We start from the raw sequence: 20,343 nt of genomic DNA, 5'->3' as shown, positions 1-20,343 counted from the left end.
ATTGACTAAATGTCTAAAGTGGATTAGGGAAAACGACAGTTTTTGAGAAGGATATGTCAATCTGGATGTGTCATAATTTTCTTTAAATTCAACAAATAGGTGTTTCTACTCCATGTGAATATCAATTCTACCCAAGAACCAGAAAAGTGTTTAGAGCAAACTTGATAATTGGTGACATTTTTAGTCGGACTTACATGACGGACAAGATTTTTGTAAGGATGGATTCAATGAAAATTAAAAAATTCTATTATTTCTGTGACTGTCTGGGCAATTCCTAATATACAAACTAGTTGTTAAAGGATATTTGCATGAATATCTTAATCTAGATGCAGACAAGGATAGTTAATATTTTCCTAGTGAAGGTTCAAGAATTAAAACTGAATTGTAAAAAAAAAGTTAAATTGAGAACAGTGAAATAGATATGTCCAAAATAGGATTAAATCTATAATTATATCCTGGAAAATAATAATACATCCAAGATGCACCTAAACATTATTAGAAAACACTTAGGTATGTCATAATTGAAATTTACCTGTCTCCTGCTCTATGTAGTTGCACGATGATTCGACGTTGGCATGTTTGTAAAATAATTTATTAACCCAGGACTCAAAAAAACTACAAAAAGCTATAAAATTACTAAAAAACTTTAAATTGTAAGAAAACCATGAGGCTTGGCTTGTTTTCCACCCAAAGAGAACTTAAAAAAGACAATCGTCAAATACGACAGTTAAAATGTCATTAACGTCACTAATGTCATAGTTGATGTACGTCAAAAATTAGACAATCAGAATGAATCGGCCATCTTGGGTGGCACACTATTCTACCCCGCCACATTCAACCTTCATACCGGTGGTTCTGAGATACATTCAAGTGAATCTATTTTAAAAGAAAAGTTAATAATCAAATGTATTACTTTAAAAACAAGTTATATTGCCCTTCCTGAATATAGTGTCTATATCAAGAGTAAAATCTCATATTATGTTGTTTGGGGCTAAAAGTTCGCGTGAGTACTTTCGAAATAGGCCTATTTATCCAGTTTACAAGGAGATCTATACGGTCTATTTCAATAAAATAACTAATGTACACCTAGTTATTATGAAACTATTCAAAACAATAGTGTAGTAGTGAAATCTAATAATGAGAGTGATAACAAGGTAATTTTGAGGTTAGTATTTAGTATAATATACTACAGTAAAGCTAATAAATGTTGATAGGACTTAGGTTTACTGGTTAGGTGGTTTACTGACTGCATGGTTCACTATACATCACAAACATTATTCAAGCCTGGCTCCAAAAGGGCCGCATGATTGAGATGGAGGACCTGGGTGGATCGGTTTAACAGTGAATGTCAATGTAGATGTTGTGGACGTTACTGGAGTAGATGAGTGGAGATTTCTACCTCTTATAATAGTGGATAAAGACCATACCGGAGAGAAAAAAAAAGCCTGAAAGTGGAAGAATACCCAGATTGAGGAATCGCCAATAGAGTAAGTAGATATAAGCATTGATAGTTAAACTTAACGGTATGCTTGAGTCTACTTATATAAAATTACATGTGTAATATGTACAGTATCAGAAACCAAGATGCCAAATGCAAATATTAGGACTTACCAATGGAATTGGCCTTTTCTCGGGAACACAAAACTGGACACTTAAGCAAAGAACCTTGAAAAAGTTGTCATTTAACTACACCACTTATAATCCTGCACTATTGCAGTATGGCATTTAGTATCCACAAACTAAAATACCCAAAAGGTGAGTTTTCAACTTTTCATTGGAGTAAAACCGGAAAAAATACCAAGAAACAACCTTCAAACAAAGGGCTGAAAATTATTGATATCAAAAATAGAATTAATACTGAAATGATAACTGTTTATTTTATTAACTTTAGCACCAGAATAACTTAGAAATTGCCTCTTAAAGTTCTATAATCTAGCTACGCTTTCGCTAACATTCTGGATTTATTTTATTTTCTTATTCTTTATGTATCTGAAGAAAATATACTGTAATAACTTGTTTAATAAATGTCTCCTCGGAAAGGTGTAGAGTGTGTTGAATGTTAAAGAAAGTTGAAAAAAATCTAAAACCTGGAGTAACATTTATGATTTCAAGGTCTATATAATACCTTAATCTAATATTTAAATCAGTACTTAGAGCTTAAACAATTTTTTGCACCATTATTTTATAATTTTATATGATAAATACATTTATACTTTTAATTTCATATTCTCGCCATAGGGTCTAGTTTTTAGTAGTTTTTTTTTTTTGAACACCGAATTTAGGAAAATTTGATTATTTTATTGTAAATCTTGCTAATTGAAGTTTATTAAATTTTTTGTACTATTTTATTTCCCTGAGTTTTCCTTAAAATGATTCACAGATCTTAAAGTCAAAAGGCATTGCGTTTTATGACATTTTAATAGTCATTTGTGGTGATTATCTTTAAACAACTAAACGTCGTGTTAGTAAATAGTTAAAGTTAATAGTTAAAATCTTTTCTGACTTGAAGATGTATTTCTAGGGTAGATATGTTCGAAATAAGAGTATACAGGGTGGCCAAATAAGCGAGGTAAGCGGCTGTATCTCAGGACCTGTACATCTGGCAACAATGGATTTTTTTTTATTATTATAAAAGTGGCCATGAGAAAATTCTGGAAATTATTTTTAAGTTCCGTATTTCACCGCAAGAGGGCGCAACTAAAAATTAAATAAAAGAAACGTCTTTTTCTCCAAAAACTTAAATATTAACTTATACTTTTGATATTATTTTTAGTAAGCCTAGATAATTTGCTATTATTTTGGTTTATGAATTATTGATATACGAACGATAGTAGAGGTGGGGGAAGCTATTGAAAGTGGAATCATTAAAATCGGTGTAAATTCTAAACCACTTATTCGATTTGAGCAATTCAAAATTTATTTGCAAGATAAATATAGCTGCTTTAAAAGTCTGATCTCATCACTACCCTGTAGTTCCTAATAAAACCGCCAGAGGGCACAATTTGTAATAATTCCAGTTTTTTTCATTTGGCTCCAAAAATTCTAATTAAATAGTATATTTTTGACATCCTATTTAAAAAGTAAATAAAATTTGCAAAAGTACTGTGAAAACCGCACGATTATATCTTTGCTCGTTTTAAAGTTATAGCGAATTAAAGTTTTTTACGCACCGAGCTTAAACTTACGTACCGCCATCTAGTGTCTCGCCTAAACATCTCTAATTAGTATTACCACAACTATGATACCATGATGTTGTCATAATTAATAAATTATGAAAGTAATAATTGATTGACAAATTATAAATTAATAATACCTATGTATCACAGAATGACTGGAAGTTTATGTGACTTTCTTAAGGCGAATAATTTTATTAACGAATTTCTTTTTATATTTAAATTATGGTCCTGAAAAGAACCGATCTTAAACCCAAACATATTTGGTATTTAATGCCTCGATAAATGTTCAAACTGCTTTCCATCACATTCCAAACAAGCTTCCAACCTTCTTTGGGTGGATAAAACTGCTGTTTCGATTTCAGCAGCTGATATTTCATTTATTGCACCACGGATTCTGTTTTCCATATCCTGTCTTGTTGTAGGTGGAGTTTGATACACAATATCTTTTAAACGACCCCATAAGTAAAAGTCTAGGCATGTTAAGTCGGGTAACCTGGCCGGCCAAGGATATAGACTTCCCCTTCTGATCCAGCACCCTTGAAAGTAATTATTTATATGATGCCGCACCAAACGGGAAAAATGTGCTGGGCACCCGTCCAATTGGAAATACATGGTCCGTCTTACTTCCAATGTCAAATCTTCCATTAAAATAGACAAGGAATTTGTTAAAAATTGCAAAAAAACATTACCGGTTAATGTGCCTTAAAAAAAAAAGGAGAAATTTATTTTCATTCCGATAATGCCACACCACACGTTTACACTCCAGCGGCCTTGGTGCTGGACTTCTCGCATCCAACGAGGATTTTCAACCGACCAATAATGCATATTATGCCTGTTGATTTTCCCATCGCTACAAAAAGTGGCTTCATCGGTCCACAGAATCTGTGACAAAAAATCCCTGTTTTCGCGAATCATTGCTAGTATCCATTGGCAAAAATCAATTCGGCGCTCAAAATCATGTTCGTTTAGAGCTTGGTGTAGGATTATATGAAAAGGGTGTAGCCTTAAAATAAAAAGAAATGCCTATATTCGAGAAGAAAATTATAATAAAAAGATGTATTACCTGTGGTCTTTAAGTATATTTTGAACAGTAATTCGAGCTATTCCCAAATCTAAAGATAACGCACGAGTTCCAATATGCCTATTAAACTCTACGTAGGCCAACACATTAATAATGTTTTCTTCAGTTCTTCCAGTAGAGCGACGCTTTCTAAATTTGGGCCGACTAAAACTCCCAGTATCGCGTAGTCGCTGTACCAACCGTGGAAAATTTCTTCTGCCATAATGGCGGCGATCTGTATAGCGAAGGGCATACTGTCTTTCAGCTATTGCTGCATTTTGAAAGCACTCAAAGAAAACCGCAATCAAATCCACAGCTTCATTATTTGTTAAAGGCATTTTACAAAAAATCGAGCAAAGAAAATTGAAAACAGAGTTAAACTGGCCGTCTAATAAATATTTGACGATAAATATTTAATTGTTTCCATAGAATCCTTTTTAAAAGTTTCTTTGGTTTTTGCTGCCTACTATACGTTAACTAGACATTCTAAGGCCGAGCGCTAGATGGCATTATATAAGTTTGGACTCGGTGCGTAAAAGATTTTAATTCGCTATAACTTTTAAACAAGCAAAGATATCATCGTACGGTTTTCACAGTGTTTTTGCAAATTTTATCTATTTTTTAAATATGATGTCAAAAATCTACCATTCGATTTGAATTTTTGGAGCAAAATGAAAAAAACTGGAATTATTACAAATTGCGCCCTCTGGCGGTTTTATTAGGAACTATAGGGTAGTGATAAGATCAGGCTTTTAAAGCAGCTACATTTATCTTGCAAATAAATTTTGAATCGCTTAAATCGAATAAGTGGCTTAGAATTTACACCGATTTTAATGATTCCACTTTCAATAGCTTCCCCCACCCCTACTATCGTTCGTACGTCAATGATTCATAAAACCAAAATTATAGCAAATTATCTAGGCTTACTAAAAATAATATCAAAAGTATAAGTTAATATATAGTATAAGTTTCTTTTATTTAATTTTTAGTTGCGCCCTCTTGCGGTGAAATACGGAACTTAAAAATAATTTCCAGAATTTCTCACAGCCACGTTTATAATAATAAAAAAAATTCCATTATTGCCAGATGTACAGGTCCTGAGATACAGGTGCTTACCTCGCTTATTTGGCCACCCTGTACAATATGACTGTAACATCGTGTTTAACAGGTGGTTTTAAAATAGACCAAACTTATTATTTTCTGCTCACTTTACACACTTCTGCTTTTTACACTTTTGTTACACATGTGTAAAATCGACTTTTGTATTTTTCGTCTTCGATTATTTTACACACTTATTACAAAAATAACTATTTTTTCTAAAAAATAAAGCGTGTTAAAATTATTAAAATAACCAATGTAATATAATTTTTTGCTTTCGATAAACGGTCTTAATCTGGTTGTTAATTAGCTATTTATAAATAAAGTATTTTAAATCTTGAAAAGATTTAATCACTGTGTTTACACGAATTAATGCAAATTTAAAACTAATGCGTATTAGGGCAAAAACGCGTTGATTTGTTTATATACAAGGTTCTGTGGCTTATAAGTGAAAATAAAGGTTTAGCATGATGTTTCATGAGGGTTGCGTTATACATAAAATCATAAAAGTTGATCGACTGCGAGTCAAAGTTTTAGATACTTTGAAAAGATGCTTCTTCAAAAAGGTGCTTCTTCTTTTTGTTTCTCAAAGTTCTTTCAGGTAGGACGAACCGTACGTAGAAAGGTTATATTAGATGCAAAGACGGTCACTGTAGATTAGTGACCGTAAAAACTATGATAATATATTAGGCTGGTCAAAATCATAATCGGTATATTATTTATTAAAATCTTACTATCAACAATCTTTAAATTAACTAGTAAAACTTTTCAAATGGCAATGTTAATTTTAAATATCGAAGTTCTGTATGTCCACCGCCTTAAAAGAGACCTTTTTTGTAATATTTTAATCAGTTTGGTTGTTTATGTTGAAAACGAGTCAAACATAGACAATAAAGGTTGATCTGATAAATGCTTTATTATCTGATATTAAGAACTAATAGTGCATATTCGTTATCTAAAAGTGTTTTATCATAATTGTGTTTATGTTTATATATTAATGTTTCATTAAGAGAATTAATTGTCGTCGGCAACTACACTTAAAATTTTTTTTAAACTCGCTCTTGATCGTTCGAGGAATGTTCTAATAAATTAAAGATAACTCTGTCTATAAATAAAGATTATAAATAATGAATAATAATTTTTAGCCTTTAACGTTTTGTTTTTATTTCTGCTTAGACAAATTATATTACAATAAATGACGAATTGACCACCGGATTAAAACAGTTTCTCGAAAGCAAAAAAATAATATTGAATTAGATCGTGTATTGGTTATTTTAATAATTATAAATAATAATAATAATTAAAGTTGCTTTATTTAAAAAATGAAAAATTTTAACCATAATAAAATAATTTGACAAAAAATATAATTCCTTAATGAATTTTTCAAAACAAAAATATCAGTTTACGTCCAAATTAACACCACTTATTAAACGTCATGTGTCAACTCTATTTACACACGATTTTTCTTCGCCTTTTTATATGCTATGAATAAAAAATTAAGATAAAACGTTGTTCACAGTATTTATAAATGTGCAGAGAATCTCAAAAAAGTTTTCATTGTCAAGTTAGTTTTTTTTAATGAAACACCAGTTACATTTTACCAACTTTTTTCTGCTTATTTCATTTTAGTCGCATAAACTATACATTAAAACAAAAATATATATATTGAGTTATGCTATATAATATTCATCGCTAAATTATGTAATAACCTGAATTGGTTGAATAATGATTGAGTCCGTAATTAATGCAAATACCCAAGTAAGTATTGAAGGAAAGGATAAGTTTACCAAAGTAATTCCTCTCAACCTCGTAACACACTGTAACTCGTAACTCAGCCAAGCATGAGACACTCCACCAAACTCCAGATCCATGAGGTATGTCTGATAATCCACTCTTTTAATCCAGAGGAGGGTGCTTACCCTTAAAGCTCTTAAGCAGTTATCTTCAGCTAAACAGATAAAGAATTAAACAACCAAGTCAAGATCGGGTTTCTCTAATGACTTTTTAAAATTTACAAACTAAGCGTCCTTAACTTGTGATTTAGAAGTGCGATAGATTTTTTTTTAAAGGATTTGAGAATGATTGAGATGTTATTCTTATATCAATTTATGATTGATTGAATTATATTTAGTTCTAAGTACTTATCGCAGTTGCGGGAAGCTTACTAATTACTTAATACATTTACTTTAAAGAAAAATGAATATAGAACATTTTATTTCAATTTAAACTACAAGAATTCTACACTTCACAAAGATAATTAAAGTCTTATGAAACTTATCACTTTATGAAACTAATTTAATTATTCAATGAATGAGATTGACAGAAGAGAATTATTAATTATTAAGTAAACAATATTTACATACTTTGCCAAAATCAGGTTAGTCTTAGTTGGTGGGGGTTACCTTAGTTGGTCGGCTTCCTCATGCTCCGTACTCTCCGAGTGTAACAATCCCCAGAAAGAATTTGCAAGGAAAATACGATGCGAGGGAATTGGTTGATGGCAATTTAGCATAAATAAAGAAATCTAAGAAACAAATGACCCCTATAATACATCGGCATATACAATTTAAAATGAAAATACCCTTACCCCGAATTAACAGGATTTTCAATTAGATAACGCAGGTGAGGAAGATTCAAACGACATCAATTCGAACATCAAATTTCGATTTTAATTAAATCTTCCAAACGTAATTTTCCAAAAATATAATGCTCAGATAATACTTCGAAAGATTCTTGATCAAATAAATCGAACTACATTAGCGGATGGTAAATTTAATCTAAAATTTTAGCCGATAACTTCAATCTGACATTTTTTAATGTTCGCACTTCGCTTTCCCACATCAGAAAGAAAGTCCATTACCCATCAGAATAATCCTATTTATATTAGCCTCCGCTCATACTGAAGCTAGTGCAATCTTCATAACCATCATTATCAGAATCAAACTCAGTAAATGAAAAAAATCAATGATTCACCATACACATCACTTAATTCAATAAGAAAGCTTTATCGGTGAGACATCACTGTTGAAATAAAATCCTAAATTTGTTGTCAATACATGCAGCTATCCTGACTTCTCCGTGTTCTGACTGAAACGTCAACGTCCAAAATTTGAATGTCAAACATAACTTGTAAGAAAGTGACATGTTGTTGAAAAATCTATATTGAATATTTATTGTGTTTGTTTTCTCTTAATAAAATATGGGAAATTAATTAATACAATTAGTTCTTATATTTCCTAGTTCTTATACTTACCTTATGATTAGTAAGTACCAAAGGTCTTCTTATAAGGATTAATATTATTCTCCTAATAAGGAATAAGGCATGAAAACCAAACAAAAGGATAATTTAGCAATTGATGCCCTAAATTATTTACAGAATGGATGAGGACAAATAGCTATGAAATTTTCCATCACACAAGACATTCCCTGATCGCTGTCTGCTAGACAATACTGAGTGAATTAAACAATTGTCGAGATTCAACAATGACGACATAAAATGGTAATAGTACGACAAGTTACCTGTGTACCGAATTAAGAATTAATTCAATATTCATAGAAAGCATTTATTATTAATTTCATGTCATCACTCTTTTGTAGTATATAGTGCATTCACTTTGTACTTTATTAATGCAGAATAAATGGTTAAATTAGATAGGTTTTCTATTTGTAATTTTATTGGATCTAATAATAATAATATTAAAAATTTTGACTAATTAAATGCATTTTAATATGGACCAGAAAATAATAAGAAAGATGATCCATGTGAAAAAGTAACGGTAACAACATTAAATATTGATGACTTTCAAGATAAGTTCCTTTAGCACATGACCGTGGCTCGCCTGTCGAATACCGGTGGCCCGCCGACAGCAAAAATATTACTCTCGTCATTCGAAAAATATTAAATTCTATCCCAAATAAAACAAAAAAAAAATTGTTCGAAAAGTAATTTGAATTTCGCGTGCGCGCTATTTGAATCTAGCGCCCAAAAATGCTAATTAACATCGCTTGTCGCCTTTATATAAAGTTTAAAATAGTAGAGAAATCAAGAATTTTCTAGCACGATGTGAGCAAGCGAGATAGCAATAGTCCCGAATTCCCGATTGCTCGCGTAAATAGATACACAAAGCTTTCAGAGTCGTATGCGCGGTATAAAAGCCACGCTAACCGCAGCGACCGACAGTTCGGTTTTCATTTAAGTGAAGTGTCAATAGAAAGAAATAAGAGCGAAAATATAAAGCGAACTAATACGTGATTGAGAATAAGTGCAGTTTAATAGTGTTTTGAAGAGGCAATAGTTCAAGTGTAGATTTTAACTCCTTACTAGCCGATGTCATATATTTTGATCCACAATCAACGTAGATTTCCTGTTGCAGTGATAACCCGTCAAGTGCCGTGTATAATTGAATTGTGAAATCGTAAGTAAAACTCTGTTATTAATAAGTGTTTCTCTACCTATTTAATCGGTTTTAATCAAATTTAGCTTTAATGTTGGTCAAATATTAAAATAAAACAAATAAATTGCTATTTTTTTTCAGAATTTCTCTAACTGTAATAACTATTTTTAGTCATTATTTCAGATATAAAATCTGTATTAAAATATTAAAATTTCTGAGGAATACTATTTAATCAATTATTTTTAATTAATTAAAAAATCATGGGTAATTTTCATAGGTACTGTAATTGTTTTTAGGTGGTGTGTTAATCCATCACTCGATGAATCCACTGATATTAGTTCCACAGCTCAACTTCTCATATTCATACGACGTTTTACTCAAGATTTTGAAACCAAAGAAGTTGATATACTCAATGTACTCTTGGATGAGTGTTCAAAAACTGATTTGGACTTATCAAAATTATCTAAAGTTGCGCCTGACGGTGCTTCTTCGATGATAGGTGTCAATTCCGGGCTAGTTACTTTGCTGACAATGCAAGCAAAAACATAAACGCTGAAGAACTCATGCAGTTTCACTGCATTATACACCAAGAAGCCCTCTGTTCTAAAAAAGTTGAATTTCAAAATGTCATGAAAGTGGTAGTTACGACTCTGTAAATTTCATAAAATCACGAGGACTCAATCACAGACAATTCAAACAATTCCTAGATAACATCGAAAGCGAATACGATGATTTACTGTATTATACAGAAGTAAGGTAGCTAAGTCGTGGAAATTGGAAATAAAATAAAATAAATAACATTGGAACGATTTCTAAATTTAATAGAAGAAATTGGAATATTTCTGGCGGAAAAGCAAAGGGATGTTCCGGAACTTAAGAATCCTAATTAATTATGTAATTTGGCTTTTTTAGTTTGTTACAGGTTTAATCTCCAACAGATATAAATTGTTTTGCTTAACTAATTCTCTTTAAATTCAAACACAGAAATATTAAACAATTAACTAATAAATTTTTTTGCCATAATTAAGTAAATTTTAACCATAGTTTCATTAAATAATTTATTTAAAAATCATATATAAATATATATACTATACAGATATGATACACCGTTAAGATGATCCGTCCTAACATACCCGATCTGAAACAGAAGGAAAACCATTATTGGATGAGGAAAGTAAATAATAATATGGGATTTTGTTTCATATTTTTGTTACTTGAATAGCATTAAGAATTGTCATTGATTTTACCTTTTTTCATGCATACTAGGCATATTTTAATTATTTGTTTATTTTGTTCAAGTCATAAAAATCAATATTGATAACGATGGTAATGTCAGCAATCTGGTCTGTTAGTTTTTTTGTAAATCATTGTTGCTAAACCATGGCCTCATGTTATAAATTGTTGGTTAATAAAATGTTGGTATCAGATAGTACCCAGTAGTTAAACCCAGCATGTCAACACCTAGGTACTTGACAGATTGCATACCTTAAAATCTGTAGAAAACTGACAATCCTATTTCAATAAATCATTCTTTATCTGGTTCTAGAGGCGTAATTGATAGATTATTTTCTTGGAATTGATATGTAGAAAGGGTCACAGATTTTAAATTGAATTTAGTAAATTTGCTTATTTAGATATCATCACTGATTTGATTTGAAATAGGGAACTGAGTATATACGTATATGCGAGATATTATCAGATTAAGTGCTAATTTTACTTTATTTTCTCTCATAATCTTAAATTTTATAATTATAAATTAAGTTTTACTGTATTTGCTTGCTTGCTTGCTAGGTTATTGGCTCTGCTACTAGGCAATCTGCAAGCACGATTTGGAAATTCGGGTATCGGACCGTCGGGTATGTACCCTGTTTCCCAAATCGATAACTTTCACAAAATTTAATACTTAAATGCACCTTATAGAAAACATAAGGGGTAGGAAAGGGTCCAGGAAAGGAATCTGAGGGATAGGAAAGAAAAATTAACGACCACGTGTTGACTAGGTGAAGGATGACGCAGAAGTGTATTTTTTTATTTTTTTTTTAAATTGAGGTTATAGGTCATTAGTTGTTATTTATGACATTAATTTATTATTAATCATAATAATCCTGGAATCTCTATTTATTAATTGTGCGAGAAACAGTGCAATAAATTGGGCGCCTAACATGTCAGTTCATGCTTTACCAATTTTTTTTTCTTGTAATAACTTTTCATTTGATTATATTAAACATTGGCACTTATTTTTGATTAATCATTTACATATTGCTGTGAAGGTTGACTTTACCATTCTTATCTTAATTTTTTTTTTACATTTTCATCAGTTCAGTGTTTCTTCTCATTTAAAATAAAAAAAATAAAAAAATTATCAACACATTTTATTTAAGTTGGTGACCAATTACCAAAAACCAAGGAAATATCTTCAGGTGTTGTAGGGAATGATAAATGATACAGGTGTTATAGGATAACAAGATGGTGTGAAATTAAAAAAAAAATTTCTCTTGAATAGAGGTATTGTAAAAATATGTGGACTGTATAAAAAATTGGTGTATAATATTGTGCCAGAACTGCCAAAAATTAAGAGATTCAAAAGTAAACAAATTATTTATTTTACATCGCCATAAAAAAAATACAAATCAAGACGATAATATATAACAGTCTGTTCTATTCAAAGTTCGCACACTAGGGATGTGTCGTTCGTGAATGATTCGGTCAAAATCGACCGAATCTTTGCAACGACCCGCGACCCGTTTGATCACTCTCTGCTATCGTATCGTTCAAATGACCTTAAACTAAACTAGACCCCGGCCGCGGCCCGTTCAACGATCGATTATTGTCAGAGAGCGACAGTCGCGGCCAAATCGGGCCGAAGTGCCGGAACTGCCGGAAGTAAGCAAAATCGCGGCAAACTACGAACAGGTCGCAAGTCGCAGGTGACCGATGACCGATGAGCTGTTGACTTGTGATGTGAGTTATGCTTGCCTGTTTTTATAGTGTTTATGACTTTGTGCCGGTCGGAGGTCGCGATCTTTTTATCTTTTTAATTATTTAAGTTCGCAGTTCGATATAGATCGCAAATTTTTGTTTCGTACCTACGTAGCATCGTTTGCCAAAGTATCGCTTATTTATATAAGGTATCGCGTATTCGCGATGGCTGATAAAAACAAAAAAAGAAGTTTTGTTTGGAACTATTTTGATGAGCGAGGGTCAAATCAAGCCAAATGTAATTTTTGTTCCAAAATATTGTCTTTTAAGGGCGGAGCGACAGGAAATTTGCTACGCCATTTAAAAACAGTTCATCCGACTGCGCAATTAAATGCTGAAACCTCACGAGGTCCCTTACATGTGGAAAAAGAAAATGGAGTGAGCAACGTACTTTCCAGTGCTTCTACGTCAACTTCAACTGATCAGTCAGCTAAAATTCCTGAAGGAGTAGGGAATGTTACTCCTTTACCAGTACCAACATCAACTAAGACTAGTAATGGACATGGACGTTGCGAACAAACAACCATTGATTCGTTTACCAGGCGACCCTTAACTGATAAAAAGACTCAACAACTTTACAACAATTTGGTAAGACTTTTAGTGAAAAATTATTTGCCAATACAATTGGTAAATAATGAACATTTTCAATCGTTTGTTAAAAACTTTAATAGCAATTACCAATTACCTTCTCGTAAGACTGTTTCCAATACATTAATCCCGCAATTAACAAACTTATGTCAGGAAAAAGTAAGAAATTTATTGGAATCTGCAACAGCTTTTTGTATAACTACAGATGCATGGACCGCTTGTGTCAACACAAGTTTCATTAGCATTATTGCACATTATTTTGCAGTCACTGAAATGAGATCTAGCTTACTAGATTGTTACGAATATACAGAACGACATATTGCGGAAAACTTGTGTAGCGAATTAAAAAGAGTTGTTCGCGAATGGAATATTAAAAACAAAATAGTAGCTGTTACTAGTGATAATGCGGCTAATATTACTGCGGCGGTAAGACTTACGGGGTGGAAGCACGTTCCATATTTCGCGCATACCTTGAATTTTAGCTGTTGTCGAGATGCAAACTAAGATAAAAAAAATTGTAGAATTTTTTAAACGCAGTACCCAAGCCAGTACTAAACTAAAGGAGATGCAAATTCACCTAGGTAAATCTACCCTTATAATCTAATCTAATCTAATCTAATCTAATCAATGCTTTATTATCATAAAATTTAAAATTTTGTCGACAAAGCTATTATTTAAATAAATCATACAAACAAAATATACACAAAGACAAAACAAAAAATACAAATATATAAAAATAAAAAATACAACAAAACATACAAAAAACTTAACAATTTTATAAATTGTTTAGGTCACATTTCCTTAAAATCTATAAAATATATATACATTCACTTGTATACAAAGTCGGCAAAAGGCAGTTGTTTACAAAAACATTATTAGCAAACTACTAATTTGTTTATATAATATACGAATATTATTTATGTACATTATCATAAATACCTTACGCTAAAGCAGGATTGCATTACTAGATGCAATTCTACTAATGAAATGTTTAAAAGGATTTTGGAGGTTAAAGAATCTCTGATGTCGACTATCGCAATACATTACCCTACTATTTCAAATATAAATAATAACGATATTTTAATACTTGAAGCGCTCTGTGACGTTCTAGGAATGTTTAAAAATATCACTGAATAAGTAAGTAGCGAAAAAGAAGTTACAACCTCAAAGGTTATTTTACTAAGTTCTGCGTTAAAAAATAATTGTTTAAAATTTATTAAATTACATAATAATGCTCCTATGGAGGTGCAAGAGCTTGCAAAAAAATTATTTGAAAACTTAAATAAACGTTTTCAGTCAGTTGAAGAAAATAAGGTTTTTGCTGAGGCCACTTTATTGGACCCTCGTTTTAAGCGACATGGGTTCACTAATGAAGTTTTATTTGATAGGGCCAGACAATCTTTAATCGCGCAAGTTACTGCACAAATTCTTATCTCACAGGAGAATATCGCTGAGACTCAAGTTAACGCTGAATGTAACACAGAAAATAGTAATAATAACCAACACCTTAAAAATAAATGTATGGATCACTGGAGTGATTTTGATAATAAGGTCAGTAGTTTTGTTCAAAATACAAATCCTAGAGCGGCGGCAATTATTGAAGTCAATAAATTTCTCAATGAACCACTGCAGCCAAGAGCAGATAATCCCTTAGAATGGTGGAAGCAGAGACGTTATACATATCCTCGCTTATTTGAATTATCAAAAAAAAATTGTGCGTTGTAGCCACCTCTGTACCTTCAGAAAGGGTATTTTCGAAGGCCGGGCATGTATTTCCCCCGAAGGTCCGTTACCTTCGTAATAGACTAAAGGGGAAACGTGTGTCACAAATTTTGTTCTTAAACGCCAATTTATAATTTTATTACAATACCTTTATTACTATTTTTTCAACTGTTGTTACAGAATTATTTTTCATTAGTTTTTTTAATTATTTAACGTTTATTTTAAAACAAAGTTTTGTTTTTAGTTGATTTTTTTCAGGCGGTCTTTGTTAGAGATTATTTAATATTTTTATTAGATTTAGGTTAGTTTCATATTCCTTGCAATAAAGAATAAAGTTCCTTTTTTTTGCTTTACGCTGTTATTTTCTAATACCAAGTATTGTTTTAAGTTACATTTATTTTATAATAATTAGTTATAAGATATTATTTTATTTTGTTATTCTACGTTTTGGTATTCTATATTACATAAATTTTTTTTTAGTTTGAGGATAACAGTATATTTTAATACTTCTTTCTAATATGTAAATAAATAGCAACACAAATAAAAATCATATTTATTTTGTATTTGTTTGGTTTGACCTTATAAAATTATTAATTGTAAAGTTTATTATTTCATGTGTCATGTCTACACTAAACTATTTTATAATTTCTACAATTATTGCTAATTCTCATAAAACAACTTAACATCATTTCTTTCTTATTCTTAAAATCAAACCAGTCAATCAATGTTTATTTATATTTGTACTTTTAGACCCTCAATCGCGGTGGTGATCCTACAATTTTATTAAAATTTGAACGACCTTATCATTCAAATGAATGAATCTTGGCAAACGGGTCATTTCAATGAATGACCTGGAGATAAACGGGTCATCAAAAAGAACCAGGTCTTCCCATCCCTATCGCACACACACGCATAGCACGCTGTACCACTTCTCGATACCGCTTCGGTCCCCATCAGTTGCAAGCAGCGTTGCCAGTGTGACTAAATTGCCCGAACATATCGCCCTCCTTGAAAGACCGAACTTTCAAAATAGTCGTAGGGACAATTACACTAAGTCCGACAAAAGCAGCGGACACCGTTTGGAAAAACACCTAGTTATATTTCCGCGATCAGTTTTTACAAGCGCCACTCGCGAAACCTTGTCCTTTCCCGGAAAAACAGTTAATACACGTCCTAGCTTCCACTTCATAGGAGGAAGATTGTCATCTTTAATTAACACTAAGACACCTTTCTTTAAAGAGTCATAATTCAATCTCCACTTGGATCTTTGCTGCAACTCGGCTATGTACTCTTTCTAACTAATTCTATCGTACTAATTCTAAATGGACAGCTTTTGTTAAAAAGCAAATATAGAGCGCGACATAATATTTTGAAACTTTAGCACCTCTGCCCGTATGATTTTTTATTAAGAATGGGCTTGCATAATCGACACCAACTACGTCAAACGGATGACTTGGATTTAACCTTTGTTCTGGTAGATTGCCAATTATAGGTTTTAAAGTATTGGCATTATATCTAAAACAGCATACGTTAAAATACAAATATGCCTAGCCAATTAGAGCGCTTCGGCATCCGCGAGGGCGTGGTATGCGAACCGCCAAATTCAAAATAGGAAGTTTTCAATGTATGTAAAGTTTTTCTATTCATATTTATATTTAATTAGGTTTTTATGATGCGTATATATTTTAAATGAAGAAAAGTGCAATATGCATTAAAAACATTTAATAAGAAGATATTTTAGCTATTATTAGTAAATAGATTATTGATTTTTATTAATATTTACAGCTTGTGATCTATTAATCTAATTATTATTTTAAAAATATTTTATAAATACTTGTCAAATTTGGTTTTTATAGCAAATTATCTCTTTTATTGGCGAAATTTGTTAATCATTTGGTATAGCGGTACGTGTAAGCGCAATGTATGAATTATTTAATTATTATTGTTAGTTAAATATTAAAAATGGGGTGGTACGAAATTGAATTGGTGTGTAGAGCTGATAAATTAATTGGTTAATAGGTGGATAAATAAAAAAGTTAAAAAATAAAAATAAATGGCAATTAAATTTTTTAACAATATACGGTGAACATTTTAAAGTTCGCATTTTTACATACCTCTATGTCATAATTCTAATATGCACCTTAGTAATATAATAATTGTCAATAGTTATTTGAAAGTATAATATTATTTTAATTATTTTAAATTGTCCACTACCACTATACATATTCTATTCTATACATTATACTTTAGTGGTTGATATAGAGTATATATATGGTTGGACAAGCTATATAAAGGGTAAATATGACTAAAAAGTTAAAGTATAAGAACAGAAAACAAAAAAAAAACTTAGAAATTATAATCTATAAATCTATAAATTTATTTGTTATTTAAATATAATAATTTATGTTATTTTTAATATCAACAACCTCAAAATTAAATGCAAAGAGGCTAAATGTATTAATCTGGTGTATAGTATGTAGACTCGCACTTCTTTAACTTATTTGTCATCTCTGCTGGTCATGTATATACATCCCAAACCATTCAAACTTCCATTCAATATTTTTTGTAGTAACATGAAAAAAAATTACTGCTCTGTATATATTTTAATTAATAAATATAATATATACTCACAGAAGATCTTCCCCCTCGTTCCATGTCAATTTCAAGTTAATCCAATTAGCTTTTCTGCACCCTAAAAAATATTAAGAACATAGCAAACAAAATGTAATAGAAAATGATTAGTTGAATATTAACATACAAAATAAGCTAACGTTTTAGTCTTAAAATAAAATATATAAAAATAGTTATACAGAAACCAACACCTATGACGTCTTAAAATTTGTTTTTACAATTTGAAACCTACACCAAATTAAGCCTTACAAAAACTATACCTAGTTATGTATATGACCTCTTACATAAAATTTGTATTTACAATTTGAAACCTGCACCAAATCCTTACAAAAAATATACTTAGTTATATTATACTGATTATAACACAAAATACCATATAAAATACCACATCCTATTTTTGTTAACATCACAGCTATATAAACATAAAAAAATAGCTACAATTCAAATATTATCTAGCCATTAAATACACAAAGAAATCTAGCTTATTTTTTATTTGGATAGTACATTTGTTTTTCAATTTTTCTTTTCTTTTCAATGCCCTGAGAAATTTCTTCCTCCACCTCTTTATTTTTAAATTTGCTGATTACAGCCATAAATCTGGCAAATGCTTTTTTATCTAAACTTTTACCATAGCTACAAATTTCTTGCAATGCAATTTTAAAATAAGTATAAACAATGTAATAAAAATTTAACTTATATTTTACTCAAACTATTTCTCGATTTTCTTCAAAGTCTATTGCAGAACTATTGACTTTCATTTTTGAACTCTCCTGAATAAAATGGTTTACATCCTCCTGATAATTGATTTGGCTAGTTGTGGGTGGATCAACAAACAAAAGATTAATCCTCTTCCTCTTCACTCACAGTTGGGGAACCTACAACAAACTCGCTTCCCTGGTAAAAAATGGCTATAGCATGTATATGTTTACAAAGTACTGTTTTGACAGAATTTTCTGGAAACTCACATCTGTATTTATGAAAACATATTTTACAGATGTTATAGTATCCAGTGCGACATTGCTTATCACAAGACACAACATAGAACTTACCACTTACCGAAACACTTTGTACTTTAAATTTTCCAAATTCTAAAAATTCTACCTTACCATTCATTTTTTCGGCTTTCTTATGGGCTTCTATTACAATTTTATGCTGATAGCTATTTGAGTTTGGTCTTTCACTATTAATTATCCTCTTCCACATCCTCTCATCCACAAGTTCATCCAACAAATCCAGCAACTTTTCAACTCTTGCAAGATTGGTATTTAATTTCAATCTCAATTTTTTTGTATTAAGCAAATTATTTATACCTAAGATTGCGTCGACCTCCCATTTTATTGTATTTCAGTACTTTGTTTAAACTTTCTATAGCCCTATTTGTATTTATACCAACATTTATTCTATGGCAATGGGCCCACATAATGATCCTTTCTTCACTTTAAAAATAGAAGCTGCAAACAGATAATATTACTATTTAGTCATAATTTTTGTTGGCAGTATTTTTATACTGCTAACTTACGTCTGCAAGTATCTCAAGAAATCGTGTTCACCCTCCTCTTCCAAATGCTTGAAATAGTTTTCTTTTAACACCATAAAAGTGGCAACATTGGTCTACTTTAAAATTTTCCTCATTTCCTTCTTCATATGTACTCTGTTTTATTCTGCTACCATATCATCAGCATCTCTTTTTTTGTCAATATTATACTTCCTTATCAAATATGCAAGGTCTCCTCTTGTTAGTAGGTTTAGTCTTTCTATTGTGTTGTTCTGAATTTTCCTAGCATTTTGAATTATCCTTTCGTTTGTCACTCCTGCAGTTAATTGCCCAACTACAATATTCAGCCTTGGACAACCGTTTTGTTCTTAACTCGTCTACATGTCCTACATGAGTTTCCACAGCAACTGATTCTATAGGTATTAAAATTATGAATGAATGTAACTACCTATATAAAAAATAATAAAAGATTACTACCGCTTGTTAAAACTTTTACTAAAATCCTTGAGGGACATGTTCCTTGAATGCGAATGCTTCTCCTAGACTTCTCACTTTACACGCGCTATTAAATCCTAAAAGTAAACATAACAGAACATACTTATGTATGTTTGATAATAATAACTAAGACTTTGTACAACCTCTGATATCGCTCCTGTTGCAATTGTAAAATATGTGTTCTTCTCTATTCTTAAACTTGTTTCAAGTCTGACAAGCATAATCTACTTCCCTATTATCTTGTGCCCTCCAAGATGTGAATTCTTCAAAATTCCTAAAATTTAAAATTGATTCTTTGAAAGTTATATGGTGAATATCAAGCAAATGTTTGTTTAAACAGTTAAAATATGAAAATGTTTGGATATCATTAGTACACATTGTGTCCAATAATGTGCACAAAACACAAATAATGTGTTTTATTTGTTCCTTCCCAACAAATTCAGGGTGAAACTTTTGCCAATGTCTGTTTGTGGTAGATGTGTTTGAAAATTTCTTATCACAAACTTCACAGATTGCATTTTGTTGACTGCAAAATAAATAATTATTCAAATTAGAACTAAAAAAATTGGAGTAAACACTCAACACTATACACTATGAATTTTCACTCAAATAGTCGCAAAGTTGATATAATTATTGATAATTAAATCAATTATTAGGAAGTAAGCAAAGCAAATAAAATCTGCAATATAGGTTAAGTTAAACAAA

General features: G+C 30.9%; 2 protein-coding genes across 8 annotated transcripts in view; both read left to right on the top strand.

Moving 5' to 3' along the window:
* Nucleotides 1–20,343, top strand: part of LOC126748056 (uncharacterized) — a 1,030,708-nt gene that overhangs the window by 544,524 nt on the left and 465,841 nt on the right. The gene's annotated exons all lie outside the window — the stretch shown is intronic.
* Nucleotides 9,552–14,136, top strand: LOC126748066 (zinc finger BED domain-containing protein 6-like). Its single transcript, XM_050457074.1, has 2 exons — nt 9,552–9,749; nt 10,025–14,136. The coding sequence occupies exon 2, from the start codon at nt 12,873–12,875 to the stop codon at nt 13,797–13,799; it is 927 nt and encodes a 308-aa protein (XP_050313031.1). The 5' UTR covers nt 9,552–9,749; nt 10,025–12,872; the 3' UTR covers nt 13,800–14,136.

Source organism: Anthonomus grandis, chromosome 21 (assembly GCF_022605725.1).
Source record: "Anthonomus grandis grandis chromosome 21, icAntGran1.3, whole genome shotgun sequence".
NCBI classification, from domain to species: Eukaryota; Metazoa; Arthropoda; class Insecta; order Coleoptera; family Curculionidae; genus Anthonomus; species Anthonomus grandis.
This window is presented reverse-complemented; position numbering and strand designations above follow the sequence as displayed.